General features: G+C 49.1%; 1 protein-coding gene across 2 annotated transcripts in view; it reads left to right on the top strand.

Annotated features, from left to right (window-relative positions):
- mpped1 (metallophosphoesterase domain containing 1) overlaps nucleotides 1–12,928 on the top strand; it is a 50,869-nt gene extending 37,941 nt beyond the window's left edge. For both annotated transcript variants that reach the window (XM_088646096.1, XM_088646097.1), the window contains exons 5-7: nucleotides 3,602–3,717; nucleotides 6,205–6,318; nucleotides 8,482–12,928. In XM_088646096.1, the coding sequence (XP_088502222.1) occupies nucleotides 3,602–3,717; nucleotides 6,205–6,318; nucleotides 8,482–8,600 (349 nt within the window). In that variant the 3' untranslated portion in view covers nucleotides 8,601–12,928. The remainder of the gene's footprint in view (nucleotides 1–3,601; nucleotides 3,718–6,204; nucleotides 6,319–8,481) is intronic.
- Nucleotides 12,929–12,930: the final 2 nt, after the last annotated feature.

The following is a 12,930-nucleotide window of genomic DNA, read 5'->3' as shown; positions in this document are numbered from 1 at the left end:
AGGGGGGCTCCTGGGGAGGGTAAGACCTTGCAGTCTTCTGTGAACCTGTGGGTTGGCCTGCGATAGAAAGATGTGTGTTAGTATATTCTTTAACATCGTGTGCCTGAGAGCGACGGGTACCCTTCGTTTTTCGCAGTTTTGGTGTCGTTTCGGAATAAAGACTCCCCTGTCAAGTCATGTGTAAAGGTTATGATCTGCTGTTCACACAGATAGGATGGCAGAAGCTTTCCTGCCCAAACCAGTGGGTTAACCAGTGGCTTCTCAGTGGGGCCAGTCAGAAGGCAGACTGAGCCCTGTGGTCCAGCCATCGCTGACCTGATATGACCCCAAGCATACCTCTGTCACAGTGCGTTTCCTGCAGTGCATTGTGTCGAGGGGACTGACACCTCGAGATTTCAAACAGGAGAAGGTTTACTTAGTTTGTGCGGTATATCCAAGGTTTCAGTTTAAAAGCAACTTGTCTCGCAGTGCCTGTGGGCTACCGGAGGCCACAACGGCCACACTGACCAATGGCCAGCCCGCGGAGGCCCTGCCCTCGCCCTGCTGGCCTGGAGACGGCAGGGCTACAGTCCAGCCCTTCGGGACCCCCTGCCTGAACGGCGGGCGGCGAGGGCACGGAGCTCCTCTTTGTCCCTCGTGTGACGGCCTTCCTGAAAAATTCAAACTGAATCTGCGGGATGCAGCAAAAGACAGCCTGAGAGGTTTAAACTTTCTGAAGCATCCATAAATATTTCAAAACAGCTATTAATATATTAAGGGTTGCTTAAATGTTTTAGGAACTCTTAATCATGACCAAAATATCCTCACAAACTTTCAGTCATTTCCTGAGTAATGTTTCGACTTCCCTCTGATACGCAAAATATTTGAATATTAAGTGGCAATAAATGAGGCTTCAAAATAGGTCAGATCAGGCCTCCCAGTGGACTGTTCTTACCAAATAATGCACCAGCAGCTCAGAACTTGTCCCCATTAGAAACTTTTGCATCAGATCGTGAAATACAGCAGGCATCTTTGACTCAGGGCTGTGTTCATTAAGATCATAAGACTTCTGTTTTACCTTTACAGTTTCAAACCCGATTTTGCTTTTGAGAAATGTTTCATTTGGTGTGCTGTGGCTGTTAAAATAATAGCCTCAGCATCTTTGCACATTGTGCAACAGCGAGGAGCCTTCTGCCCGACTCCCTGCCGTCACAGGGGCAGAGACACACCTGCGGGTGTACAGTAGTGTCTTTTTCCTCTGGGACGTCCCAGCCGGCCAGCTCACTTTTAAACCTGAACACCCTCTTTTCTCCTCTTAGATTGCCTACACCAATAAAGCACTTCAATTAATGAGAAAAAGTGAGTCATTTAGCTACTTGCGCTGATTCTCATAGGGACTGTGAAGGAATAAAGACAAAAGGTTGTCTCTGTCGTTGTGAATACGGCAAGCAGCTGCTCTGGGCCTGAGGTGCAGAGGACAGGGGAGTGTGTGCGTCTGCTCGGTGTGCGCAGTGCCTTGATGGTCACATTACGATTCCTTCGAGCAGAGATGGCTGAGTGCTTTTTTATTACATGACTAAAACATCATCTGCAGCAAGAGCTGGAAGAGGCCCCCGACATCTTGTGGCTGATGTCTTGCTGTGGACAGCGGAGAGGAGCGCCGAGGCCCACGGCCGGGGGCCCAGTCCAGCAGGCAGCCCTCCCTGCGAGAGTGGGGGGAGAATAAAACCGCTTGAGCCAGCGCAGCAGGAGGCGTCCCAGTAAACAATCCCAGTGACGAGCGACTGCACGCTGCAGATTAAACAGCCAGTTGCACGAGATCTCGCAACCGGCAGCAGCGAGTGCCTAGCGCGGCCCCGGGAGATGGATCTGCTGTGGAATTGTTAGTGGCGTGTTCATTTCTATACTGTCCGTCAAGCTTGTCGCGCCTGTAAGCAAGCTGATGGGCAACAAGGAATTCCAGCAGGCGCCTGTTCCCCTGAAGGCTGGCATCGCCGCTGGGGCGGGCGCGAGGAAATGGGTATCGGCGGGGGGCGCCACTCGCCGCAGCTGAGCCTGGGCATGTGACCGAGCTGGGGGTCGGGGTGACTCGTGAGGCTGGACTCCATCCCGCCCTCTCTCTGCAGCGCCGCCCGGTCTGGGAGCGATGGCAGAGACTGCGCCCCTCTGGCACGCCTGCTTGCCGAGCCGGACTAACGCGCTGCCTGTGGCCGGAGCGTGGCAGCGGCCCACCGGGGCCATCCCGGGCACCGCCGGCTAGCGGCACGAGCCGGGCTCGTCCCCTCTGGGCCTGGGTCAGAGCCCAGCCCGCGGGTCTGGACTGCAGGAGCCAGCGTGTGGAGAGAGCAGTAGCCCAGGACAGGATAGCGACCTGCTCCTCCAGCAGTGCTGATAGCCTTTTACAGAGAACAGAGCTGGGCTGCTGCAGGCCTAGGGTGTTGATTCTTATCTTAGTAAAAGATCATCTGCAAACTCAAAACTTACGTTGTGTTACAGAGCACAATTACCACCCATTCACTATACACTATAGCAGGGGAAAGCTCTGGGGACTAACACCGCCAGTCACGTTTGTACAAAACCAGACAAAGTCATCTCATCGGAGGCTTGCTTAAGGATTTTCATAGCCAGCTGTCTCCTGTTTCTCCATCGCCGCCACTTGCTTAGTTGTTGAGCTGTTGCCAGAGTGACTCACTCTTCTCAGAATCTAATCTACACTTGGACTCAGATTCATCAAAAAAGATCAGTTGACTGCACGCCGGTTTTTGTAAAATAAATATTCCAAAGGATTTGCGAGGCTTTCGGTGTTCGTGTTTTTCCACAAATTGATTTTAATAGACTCAGAATGCTTAATCCTAATCAAGCAAACTCCACTACCTAGCGTGCGCTCAAACATGACAGCCCTGCTGGATTCGTCTCGCACGGAAACCAGGTTTCCTTATGGCTCAGGAGGAGTAGCTCAAGCAGAACGGAGGTGATGCAGGTATTTAGGGCAGGTCCCCCCGAATCCCCGATGACCATCACTGCACAGTTCCTCCCGGCTGCTGTGGGAGGGGAGTGCGGGGTCACAGTGTCTCTGCGTCTCAGATCTGTGCCTCCCACACTTCCCCGCCTGGGAAAAAGAAGGGAATTTTTCCCAGAGCAGTGAAGTCCTCCTACGTACTGTACAGTGTCACAGAAGCCAGTTTGGCTTTTCAGTTGTAAGAATGTGTGCTTTTACAAGCCTGTGGCTGCCAGAAGGCTCTCCTAGCGGCCAGAGACCAAGGCCGTGTGCAGTAGTGTGCAGCCCAGGTCGCCGAGTCTTTCGCTTCGCTCTTCAGAGACGAACTGCTGTAGGATTTCCAAGGTCCGCTGGGCCGTCTGTCAGGTCGAGCAGCTATCGCCCCCTGCTGTTCGAGCAGAGCTGCTGTTGGCCCTGCCGTCTCCCTCGTCCTGTCCAGCCGCTCCTGCTCATCCTCCCCGGCCCGACGGCCTCTCCGCAGAGCTGCTGGAGCAGCAGGGTCTTCAAAGTCTTGTTCCTCTGAAAAGGGCCAGCAGGTCCCAGGCTCCCCGGGGGCGGGAACGCCCTGGGTGGGTCCCCTTGCCTTCGTCTCCGTGTTCACGTGTGTGCTCTCGTCCCCGACAGGCAGCCCTGGTACTACGGATGGGGGTTCAACCTGCCACGAGGACAGGCCCTGCTGGACAAGTGGAACCTGATCCCCGACTCCACGGACGTTCTCATCACGCACTGCCCCCCGCTGGGTAAGCGAGCCGCGGGGCGCTCTCGGGGGGCTCTGGCGGTTTGAGGGATTTCTCTCATACAGTATGTATATAAACTGGAGTGTCAAAGACGGGTTCGTATCCCGCGACCGGCAGAGGAATCCTACTCCGTTGAACCTGAACCCCAGCTGGTCCAGGGGTGCTGTATAAATGGCTGACCCTGCGCTCTGACCCCCAGCTTCTCTCCCTGTCTGTGTGTCTCATGGAGAGCAAGCTGGGGTCTGCAGAAAGACAAATTCCTAATGCAAGAAATTGTATATGGCCAGTAAAGTGATCTGATCTATCTAAGCCTTTCCTGCTTCTCAGGAAACAGCCAGTGACCCCGGTCACGGAGCTGGGGGTTCACCGGCTCAGGGGCTGCAGGGATCTGCTCTGCCCCGCTGCGTGGGCCGGGGGCTCGGGGTGTTTCCTGGGGTTTTACACCCCGTTCCTGCAGTCTGACCCTCATCGCCTGGCTGTCGAAATATCTCATCGCTTTCCAGTTGTGTTTTTTTGTTTCTGTTTTTGTAGCTAACTTAAGCACGATAAGTAATTTTCTGTTCTGTGTAGCCAAGTGTTTGCAGTGAGCTCTTCCTAAGACTTGGGCATATGGAGAAGCTTCAGAAGACTAGCAGTGCATGAAAAGCAGCTCCGGCGTCTGCAGCCCAGCAGTTCTGGGCTGTTATTACACTCAGGGCGCTGCAGAGGAAGAGGGGCAGAAGCTTGAAGAGCTGTCGGGCAGACTTATGCAAAAAGTGGGGATTCAACTCCTGAAATCCCAACATTTTAACCCTCTTATAAATTGTGCAATACCACTGCAGCAATAGCCAAAGCCTCATGTTATTAGCTGCTGTCGCACTGCTTCCTGATGTGATGCTGGGCGATGTGTAGAGCAGAGCTGTAGGATAAATGCTGTTTGAAAAGCTGAGGTGATTCCTGTCGATTCCATGCTTCCACCTCAGTGTATCTGAGCAAAAGAACCGTTACAAAGGAGACGTCAGCTCAGCCGTCTGGCCTGGTTGGTAGTTATCAGCTCATGGATTGTTCCAGGTGGTTCCTCACTCTCCCAGCCCAGTTGTCTCAAGAAGTGCCTCCTGTTCTCAGTGATGAATGCACCGCCCTGCAGTCTCCATGCGTGCCCTGTGGTTGTGGTTCCTGTGTTGACGCCCTCCAGGCTTTGGAATAGGTGTATCATGTCCCCTCGCAGTCTTCTCTGTTCTGAGATGTGAATGGAACCATTCCTTCAGGATGTCAGAGTAGGAGATTCCCCTAAGGAATCTGATCAGCATCCAATTAGCAGATACTGTGTATCTGAGTTACTTTTTTAATTCAAAGGACTCCTTCAAACTGGGTAGCCTGATGGTGTTCTCCATTCTTTCAAGCCCAGTACTACTTATGAAAAATGAAATATAATGTGACCTGGTTTACTCCAGTTCACACAGCCAGCCTAGTCTATGGCTTTAAAACATTATGTCTGCCTTTTTTTAAAGACAACTGTTGCTGATCCCATAAACAAAAACAGCTTGTAGTGTTCTTAGCTGTTTTATGCTGTATAAACACACATATCTATCCCTGGCAAAATGCAGGGTATTTCCTTTTTCAAAGACACAGAGGTGAGAATCCACACAGCAGAGCTATCCTGTCATCCCCAGGAGCACAACCTCAATACAAACTGTGGGCATCTTAATCTTAAGGCAGGAATAATGGAGAAACAAAGCTGGCAGAACTGGTAACAGTTCCTTAGTCGCACCATTAGTCCAGTCTTGATTGTCGGCTGGCAGTGTGGAGGAGAGGTCAGGGCTGTGGACGGGAGAGTTGTGGGTTCGAATCCCAGGTGTGGTGCTGCTGTTTAACCCTTGAGCAGGAAGCTTCACTCACGGCAACATTAGTCCAGTCAAACGTTCTGCTGTATAGAGGGGTCCCCAGGTCATCATCAGGAGACCCTTCTATACAGTTTGTTTTTAACCGACCACTGGTTCTATCCTGAGCTTTAAAACTTATCCTGACCGCAACCCCAACCTCAGTCCTCCTTGATAGGAAATTTAACTGAACTGTATAATAAACAGATTCAGTAGATAACGCTAATGAAATTGTACGCTGCATAAAAATACTCTAAAGGCCTCTATTAAAATGTTATTATTTCTAATATTACTGATACAATAGGTATCTAGCAATACCAGCAGTTTTTATGTATGTTCATTGACAGGAAAATTTACTTCTTGCAATATTTAATTTCCAGTGCAAATGAAAATGTTGTACTGGGCTCCTCAGTATTGCCTGGCTTGTTCAGTAGCTAGTCATCAGTGGGGACCTGCAGCTTCATTCTCAAGAGCTGAGCTCCATCCTCAAACTCTGCTAAGTCTTCTGTAAGTCTCTTTAGCTCCAAAGCAGGTGCTGATAGAAAGCTTTAAGCCTGCTGAACTGTGACCAGATTTTAAATCCCCAGCTCTGAAATAATGTTGTTGGTCTATAACTGTCAATTCAATCCAGGTTTCTTGGACTGGGTTCCGAAGAAAATGCAGCGCGTTGGATGCATGGAACTGCTAAATACGGTTCAGAGAAGAGTACAACCGAAACTTCATGTGTTTGGGCATATTCATGAAGGTAAAGAACTTTCTTACATGTGTATTGTGAACAGCAGATCAAGTCAAATTGAACTAATTAATTACTATATATGGTGTTATTTAACAGATGTTCAGGAGGAGATCCTACTGTAATCTCACACTCTCTTAACTAAGTTAGGCTCTCCTACATAAATTCAGCTTGCCAGCTGCTCAAAATCAGCACACATTTTCTGTAATTCCCCTCCCCCCATCTTCACCTTTGCAGCTGTCTCCTTGGTTCATTCCTTGTAAGTGAGGGAGGGTTCTTTGGCCAGTACTGGCATTTTTCTCAGCCAATCCAGTTAATACAAAAGTATTAAATACACTATCTCTTTATATTCATCCTCTCTTTCATCGGAATTATAATTTGAGCAAACTACAAGGGAAAAAAAAAACAAGGGAGATTTCTCCCAGAAAAACTTCAGATGTAGCAGATATTGACTTTTCACTCTCTGTACTCCGAGTCTACACACACAAACCAGTTTAGAGAGAGCTTCGGAATTAATTACACAACATTAGCAGAGCCCTGCAGAAAGCTGCAGGGGATACAGTGACACACAAGGGAAAGATGAGCGACACCCTGATTAAGTGAGAACTTAACCAGCCTGGAAGCTGCAAACTGCACATTTAGTCCGCGATGGTGGCGTTCCGTCTGCTAGGGGCTTTTTGCTGCTATTCAGTGGTAAATCCACCACCAAGAGCCGAGCTGGTGATCTGTGTTTGGAGGGTGGGAGCCCCAATGCGGACGTACTCCCGTGTTGCACGGGGAATACACAGTTTCGGCTCCGGATGAAGGCGGAGGTGAAAGGGCCCGGATGGCCACACTTCCTCAGTAAACGCAGCGGAAGGAAATATGTGCTGCCTTGTACAGGACGGACCTGGTGATCGTGCTGATCTTGTGTTTTTGTACTGCGCTCTAGACAGGAACATCCTGCAACAGCTACTGCTCGTGCTAATAAGCACCCCGGCAGAGAGGCACACTTTCCCAATCACAGGTAACATGATTAGTGGAACGAATCCCTCAGATGGGAAGCGCAGGAAGCCACACCAGCGGCAGATGTCCCACATCTGCCACACGGAGGACGTCGTGACAGTCCGTCTGGTAGTGGCAGTTGGGATCCCTGCGAAACAAAGACAGCAAGGCATGCGGAGCAGGTGGCTGGTCCAAGCCAGTAATCTGCATGGCTCCGTCACTGCAGATCCCGCCCACGCAGTTCTGCCTCGGCAGGGAGCGCTCCAAGCCTGGCCTCCTCCTCCTCCGAACAGGCCCGCTAGGGTGTCTCAGCGGCACGGGGGCACGTGGCGACACACCAGGCAGGCCGTGATGATTCAGTGGACCCAGTGTCCTGCTCCCACCCCCCTCTCTCTCCCTGCTGGTGCCTGGCCCGCGTGGGAAAGGGAAGCGAGTGGGTTCCCAGCGTGAGGGCTCTGCACTCCCCAGACCTTGAGCCCCTGCGGCTTCCTTGTGCGCCAGTACAGTCCGTCAGGCTGCAGTTTCACGGCCGCTCCGCTCCCACTTCACACTGAGGCTGCGCCGATATCGACATGCTGCTGGATACCTCATGATAGTAGTACTGGGGTTTTCGCAACATTGAAGTTATTGCAGTTTCCCTGTCCTGCCAGCGCTTTCCCCTTCTTCCTGTTTTTCCCTTGTAAGTGAGTATTGATCAGGAGGCCAGACGATGCGCTGCAGAGGGGCGTTACTACACACCTCGTTTCGCTGTGGTCCCCCGTGTGCAGGGACAGACTGTCCCTCTCACCAGCTGCTGGGAGAAACAGTGGAGCAGGTCTTCACTGTGACTGGGGCATTTCCTGATGATTTGGATTTAAAGGATTGGCCCTTTAAAGGAAGGGAGCAGACAGATTCATGCATTAGTATTGGTGCTCAATTATGTTGCAAATCATTAGCATTTTAAAGTGATAAATTGTTCACAACTCCTGCAGAATGAACAGCTTATTGTTACAGATTTAATTAGGCGAGTAATTTTGAAGTAGTTTAATGTCTAAGTATTGGTCAACAGAATCGCTATAAATACTTTAATATACACGCAGCACAAAACGAAGTGCTGGCACACACGCTGGCGCACGGTTCGTTGTGTTAGCGGCGAATCTGCGTGGGCTCTCGCAGCGCGGGGGTGAGGACGCTGGTCTTTGTGCTCGGCAGGTTACGGCGTGATGACCGACGGCGCCACCACGTTCGTCAACGGCTCGGCCTGCACGGTCAACTTCCAGCCCATGAACCCGCCCATCGTCATCGACCTGCCGACCCCCAGGAGCACGTGACCGGGACGTCCTTCCTGTGGCCAGAGCCGGACGAGGCAGCTGGGTTTGCAGGGGCGGGGGGGTGTAAATACGAACTGGGGGTCCGCTGCGCCTCAGCTTCATGTAGCAGTAGATGTGCAGTGTTGTGTGCTGTCGTGTCTCCTGTGGGCAGTTGGGCGCGGAGCCTGAGGGGTGCGGTCCAGTGAAAACGGATGTTTCGGTATTTGTATTCTTTTTTGTAGCACTTAAATCGGCTGACAATCTTTAATAGCGACTGCAAGTGATCGGGACTGCTGGAAGCCTTTTCTTTTCAGTCACAGTGGTATGAGCATTTCACATGGCAGCTTTGTAACACAGGTTACGTGTTAATGTGCTTTTTCATATTTATTCTGTTTTTTTACGTTGTTGACATGCATGAACACCTGCATCCCCTCAGAGCGCGGTGACACCACAAGCACGGCGCAGCTCTGTGTGCGCGCCACGCGCGGCCGGGCCCGGATCTGACTGTTCTCCGCGCAGCCGCCCGGAATGCGCCGGAGGGCAGCGGCACCATGCAGATGAGCTCGTGTCTTTAAAAGGGAGCGCGCATTCCCAGGCGATCCGACAGGAGACTGAGACCAAGAGACAGCCGCCATGAATGACAGCGGCTTCCGTCTAATTCACGGGAAGTCTTGTGCACTGATGTGAAAAGAGACGTGAGTGGTGTCGATCATTCCAGCTCCCAGCCCCGCAGGAAGTGAAAACGCACGTTTCGCTGCAACATTCCCAGAGCTCTGCACAGGTGACAGACCCAGCTGGGCCAGTCTGAATGAATCCACAGCACTGTGCACGACTCCCCAGTGCCATAGATGGCTGGAAATAAATGCTCCTTTTAAATTGCCTAAGTGCAAAGCTACATATTGCACTTCTTAGAATTAGACCTGTGTTCAGGTTTCGTTGAGCCTCATGCCATTAAAGGCCGAGAACGTACAGATCAGAGCAGTCAGGGACTGGGCAGGAGCTGCCACAGGGCTCCATTCAACACAATGTCAAACGCATTGACGCGTCTCCCTGAAGGCTCATTAAAAGTTTCTCTTAGCTTCCAATTCTTTTGAAAATAAGTTCCAGGCTCCTGTTTTTGCTCTTGGAGTAATTTCTCTGTGCCTAATAAGCTCAAGTATTCAGCCTTTCATCATCCATCACAGTGTAACATTGCCAGCTTTCCAGAGCTGGGCGCCCTGCACAGCAGATCCTCTGTCACACCAGCAGGGTGCGCATGGTGAACCTAGCGAGGTCCCTGTCGATTCAATTTTACCCTTTATTGTTAAGAATGTAATTGCATTTGGGAAAAGGATAGTTTCTGGAACATCTTTTCACAACTTTAAAATAACCACTCAAACAGAAACAGAGCTCTAGAGTGCTATTTTCTGACTATATAACAGTGCAGGTATTAGCTGTCGCTCAGGTGTGTGTGTGTGTGACGTGTGTGTTTCTAATTAAGGGGAAAAAGCACATGTTTGCAGCAGCTGGAATTTTGTGTGGTTCTTGATTCGTGACTTGTTTATGGAGCAGACCAACTGAATTTCCTTGTGATATCAGAGTAATGCAATTGACTGAAAAGTGACTGGTGCGGTGAAGGGTGTAAGATAGCAAGCACCCATCTTGAGGAAATCTGGCTTTGAATCACTACAGGCAACTGGAAATGGGCTTCTCCGTCTTTAAAAACAGCCAAGGTTTGTATCAGATTGGCGTTTCCCCAGACTGTGCAACAGCGCAGTTCTTTGTACCATCGTGCATTTACTGTGTGGCCATGCAGGCTGCACGTTTGCAAAAGAGAAAGGTAATGTTATATAACTAATGTAACTTTTAACATCAGTTTTTCCTCCAGAACTGGGGCATTTTTAATGCAAGATGGTGGTTCAGGGGCATCAATGCAATAAAATAACTACAATGAAAAAAAACCACGCAGAGATTAATCCCACACGGTGGAAAGCAGACAGAAGAAAAAGAAACTATCTGGCTGGAGAATGGCCAGAATGAATACACACAGGACAGTTCAGTGGCCCAGAATGCATAGCAAGTGTATTGCCATGAAAACAAGCTAGAGTCCTGGAGTCTAAGAAAGCCACAGTGAATAAATTGCACAAATTAAAGACGATGGGAGCACACCATGACGTTTCCTCAGCACAGTCACGTCTCTGATGTTGCTGTAGAGGCGACGAGAGGGGTGTGTGCTGAAGCAGGGGCACCTGCCCTCCTGGTGTTATTTCCCCTGTCTCTGCTGACCAAGCCACCACCAGTGAACAGATTTCGGAGGACTATCCTCAAGCCAGCCACCTGGTTCCTGGATCTGAATGTTGTTTTCAAAGGCCTCTCTCTGTGGACTCAGTTAAACAGTTCCCGTGCCTTCTGCACTACCAGACCAGCTCAGTTTGGGCTTCAATCCTAATCCGGTTTTTAAAGTTAGAAAAGGGCATCCACTTCAGAAGGTAAATTGGCTTGTAAAATATTTCAGAAATGTAGAACGTAGCAGTTCATCTGAGAATTTTTGTAAGTCTTGACAAAAGAAATCGCTTTAGTAGATTGCTAAGTGCTCATTGGTCAATGAATTCTCACCAAGAGCTGAATTTTAAAAGAGCAGTACCTGGTAATGAGTAAATGACATGGATGTTGTTTTGAAATGACATTCTTCGCACAAGTTAGACGAATAACACAGTTGCTTATATTTAAGCCATAAAATAATTGGGTTTTTTAACACAAAAAATATAGTCATAGCAGAATCACTGCTCTTGGATGTATTTCGGTAGAATACAAAATGTAATATGTCTGGCATGTACTTAGATGTAAGAACTGATGTCTTTTCGGGGGTTTTTGGGTCAGTGTTTTCTTCAGCAGCGAGCAGAGCTTAATTCACCCCCTCCCCAGCTGAAAACTCAGTGCTGTGTATTGAAATGATCCTGGTGGCTGCTGGATCATGGCTTAAGCTGAGAGTGACTGGGATGTCCTGAGCAGCAGTTGGTGCCTTTCAATCGCGGGCAGGGCCAGGGTCTGCCAGTCTCGCAGTGGTGCAGTAGGTCCCATAACTTGCCAGGTGCCGGCTGGCTGTCTGTCTGGCTGTGACGAGAGTGCAGGGTGCACTGGTTTGCCAATCAGGGCTGACTCTCCTGCAGGGTGCTCTGGAGCCCGCGGGCCTCCTGAACGAACTGCTCTGATGGGTGGGGGCGTCAGGCTCACATGCCTACAGCTCCTGCTTCTCATTTCCCAGTTGGGTGTGCACGTCGTAAAAAAATAACCAGTAAATACTGCTGATCCTGTCCCTTTTAAAGTGCAAGCACAGCAATAGCTTGCCAGTTCTGGTTCTACACAAACATGCAATCCCACTGAAGGGAAACTGGTTTTCTTTTTTCCCCTCCTGCATCTTCTCTGTGCTGGTCCAGTGCAGCCAGTGGGCTCCGTCCGGCAAGTTGTGGGAACCGGGAAGAGCAGGCGAGAGGGTTTCAGAGTAAGAGCCGGGAGTCTTGAGCAGCTGCTGTAGTCATAGCAGATGCACCGGCGATGCAAAAATCTAGCAGAGAAAGTGTATAAATGTTTTCTTAGGATTTCTATTAAAATGACAATGATGTGAGTGTATACCTGAAAATGCATTTTGATTGTATATTTTCTTTTACTGAATTGCCTGAATACTGAACTGTGTAGATTGTGGAGTTTCGTTACGCAGTTCTGTACAGCTCCTCTATATATTCCACTTTCTTTGGTAACCAAATGTGTTTGTTGCTGTTGTGTTTCTGGTTTGTTGGGGCATGCTGTTCTGAAGTCAAAAAAAGACTTTTTCCTTTGGCAATATTAATGTGTTGAGTGTTTTCTTTTCATTATACTATGGCCAATATTGCTTTAATGTAAAAATCCTTATAACAACATTGACAATTTTTATAATGATCTGCCATACATATTGTGCACATTGAAAAATATCTAGTTTGAATACATACGACAGGCAAATTTATTCTTTTTTAAAATGAGATGTATGTTTCTGCTGTTTTGCTTTTTTGCAATTGCTTTGAGCAGTCGTGCATTTGCACTGTATAGTGGTCAAACTCTTTTATTCTAGAATCCATCTCCTGCCTTTTCTCAGAATGAGGTTTCCAAGTACTGGTTGCTTGATCTTATTTCTCTGTGTATAAGAAATGCTGGTTGTGGGACTGAATGTCACTTAGAATTAGATTTTTCCAGATAGAATTCCATTTTAATTGCAAGTATTTAGCAAAGCGTTTTTTCTTTCAAAATTTACATAAATCATTAACGCTTCTTCCATTACCATCAGATAGTTAAAGTACAAAGTGTACATCGTCATACCAATAAATGAAAGAAATATAGT

Source organism: Lepisosteus platostomus, chromosome 9, assembly GCF_059453375.1.
Source record: "Lepisosteus platostomus isolate fLepPlt1 chromosome 9, fLepPlt1.hap1, whole genome shotgun sequence".
In the NCBI taxonomy this organism is placed as follows: domain Eukaryota; kingdom Metazoa; phylum Chordata; class Actinopteri; order Semionotiformes; family Lepisosteidae; genus Lepisosteus; species Lepisosteus platostomus.
The sequence above is the reverse complement of the archived record's forward strand: the minus strand, read 5'-3'. Positions and strand labels throughout refer to the sequence as shown.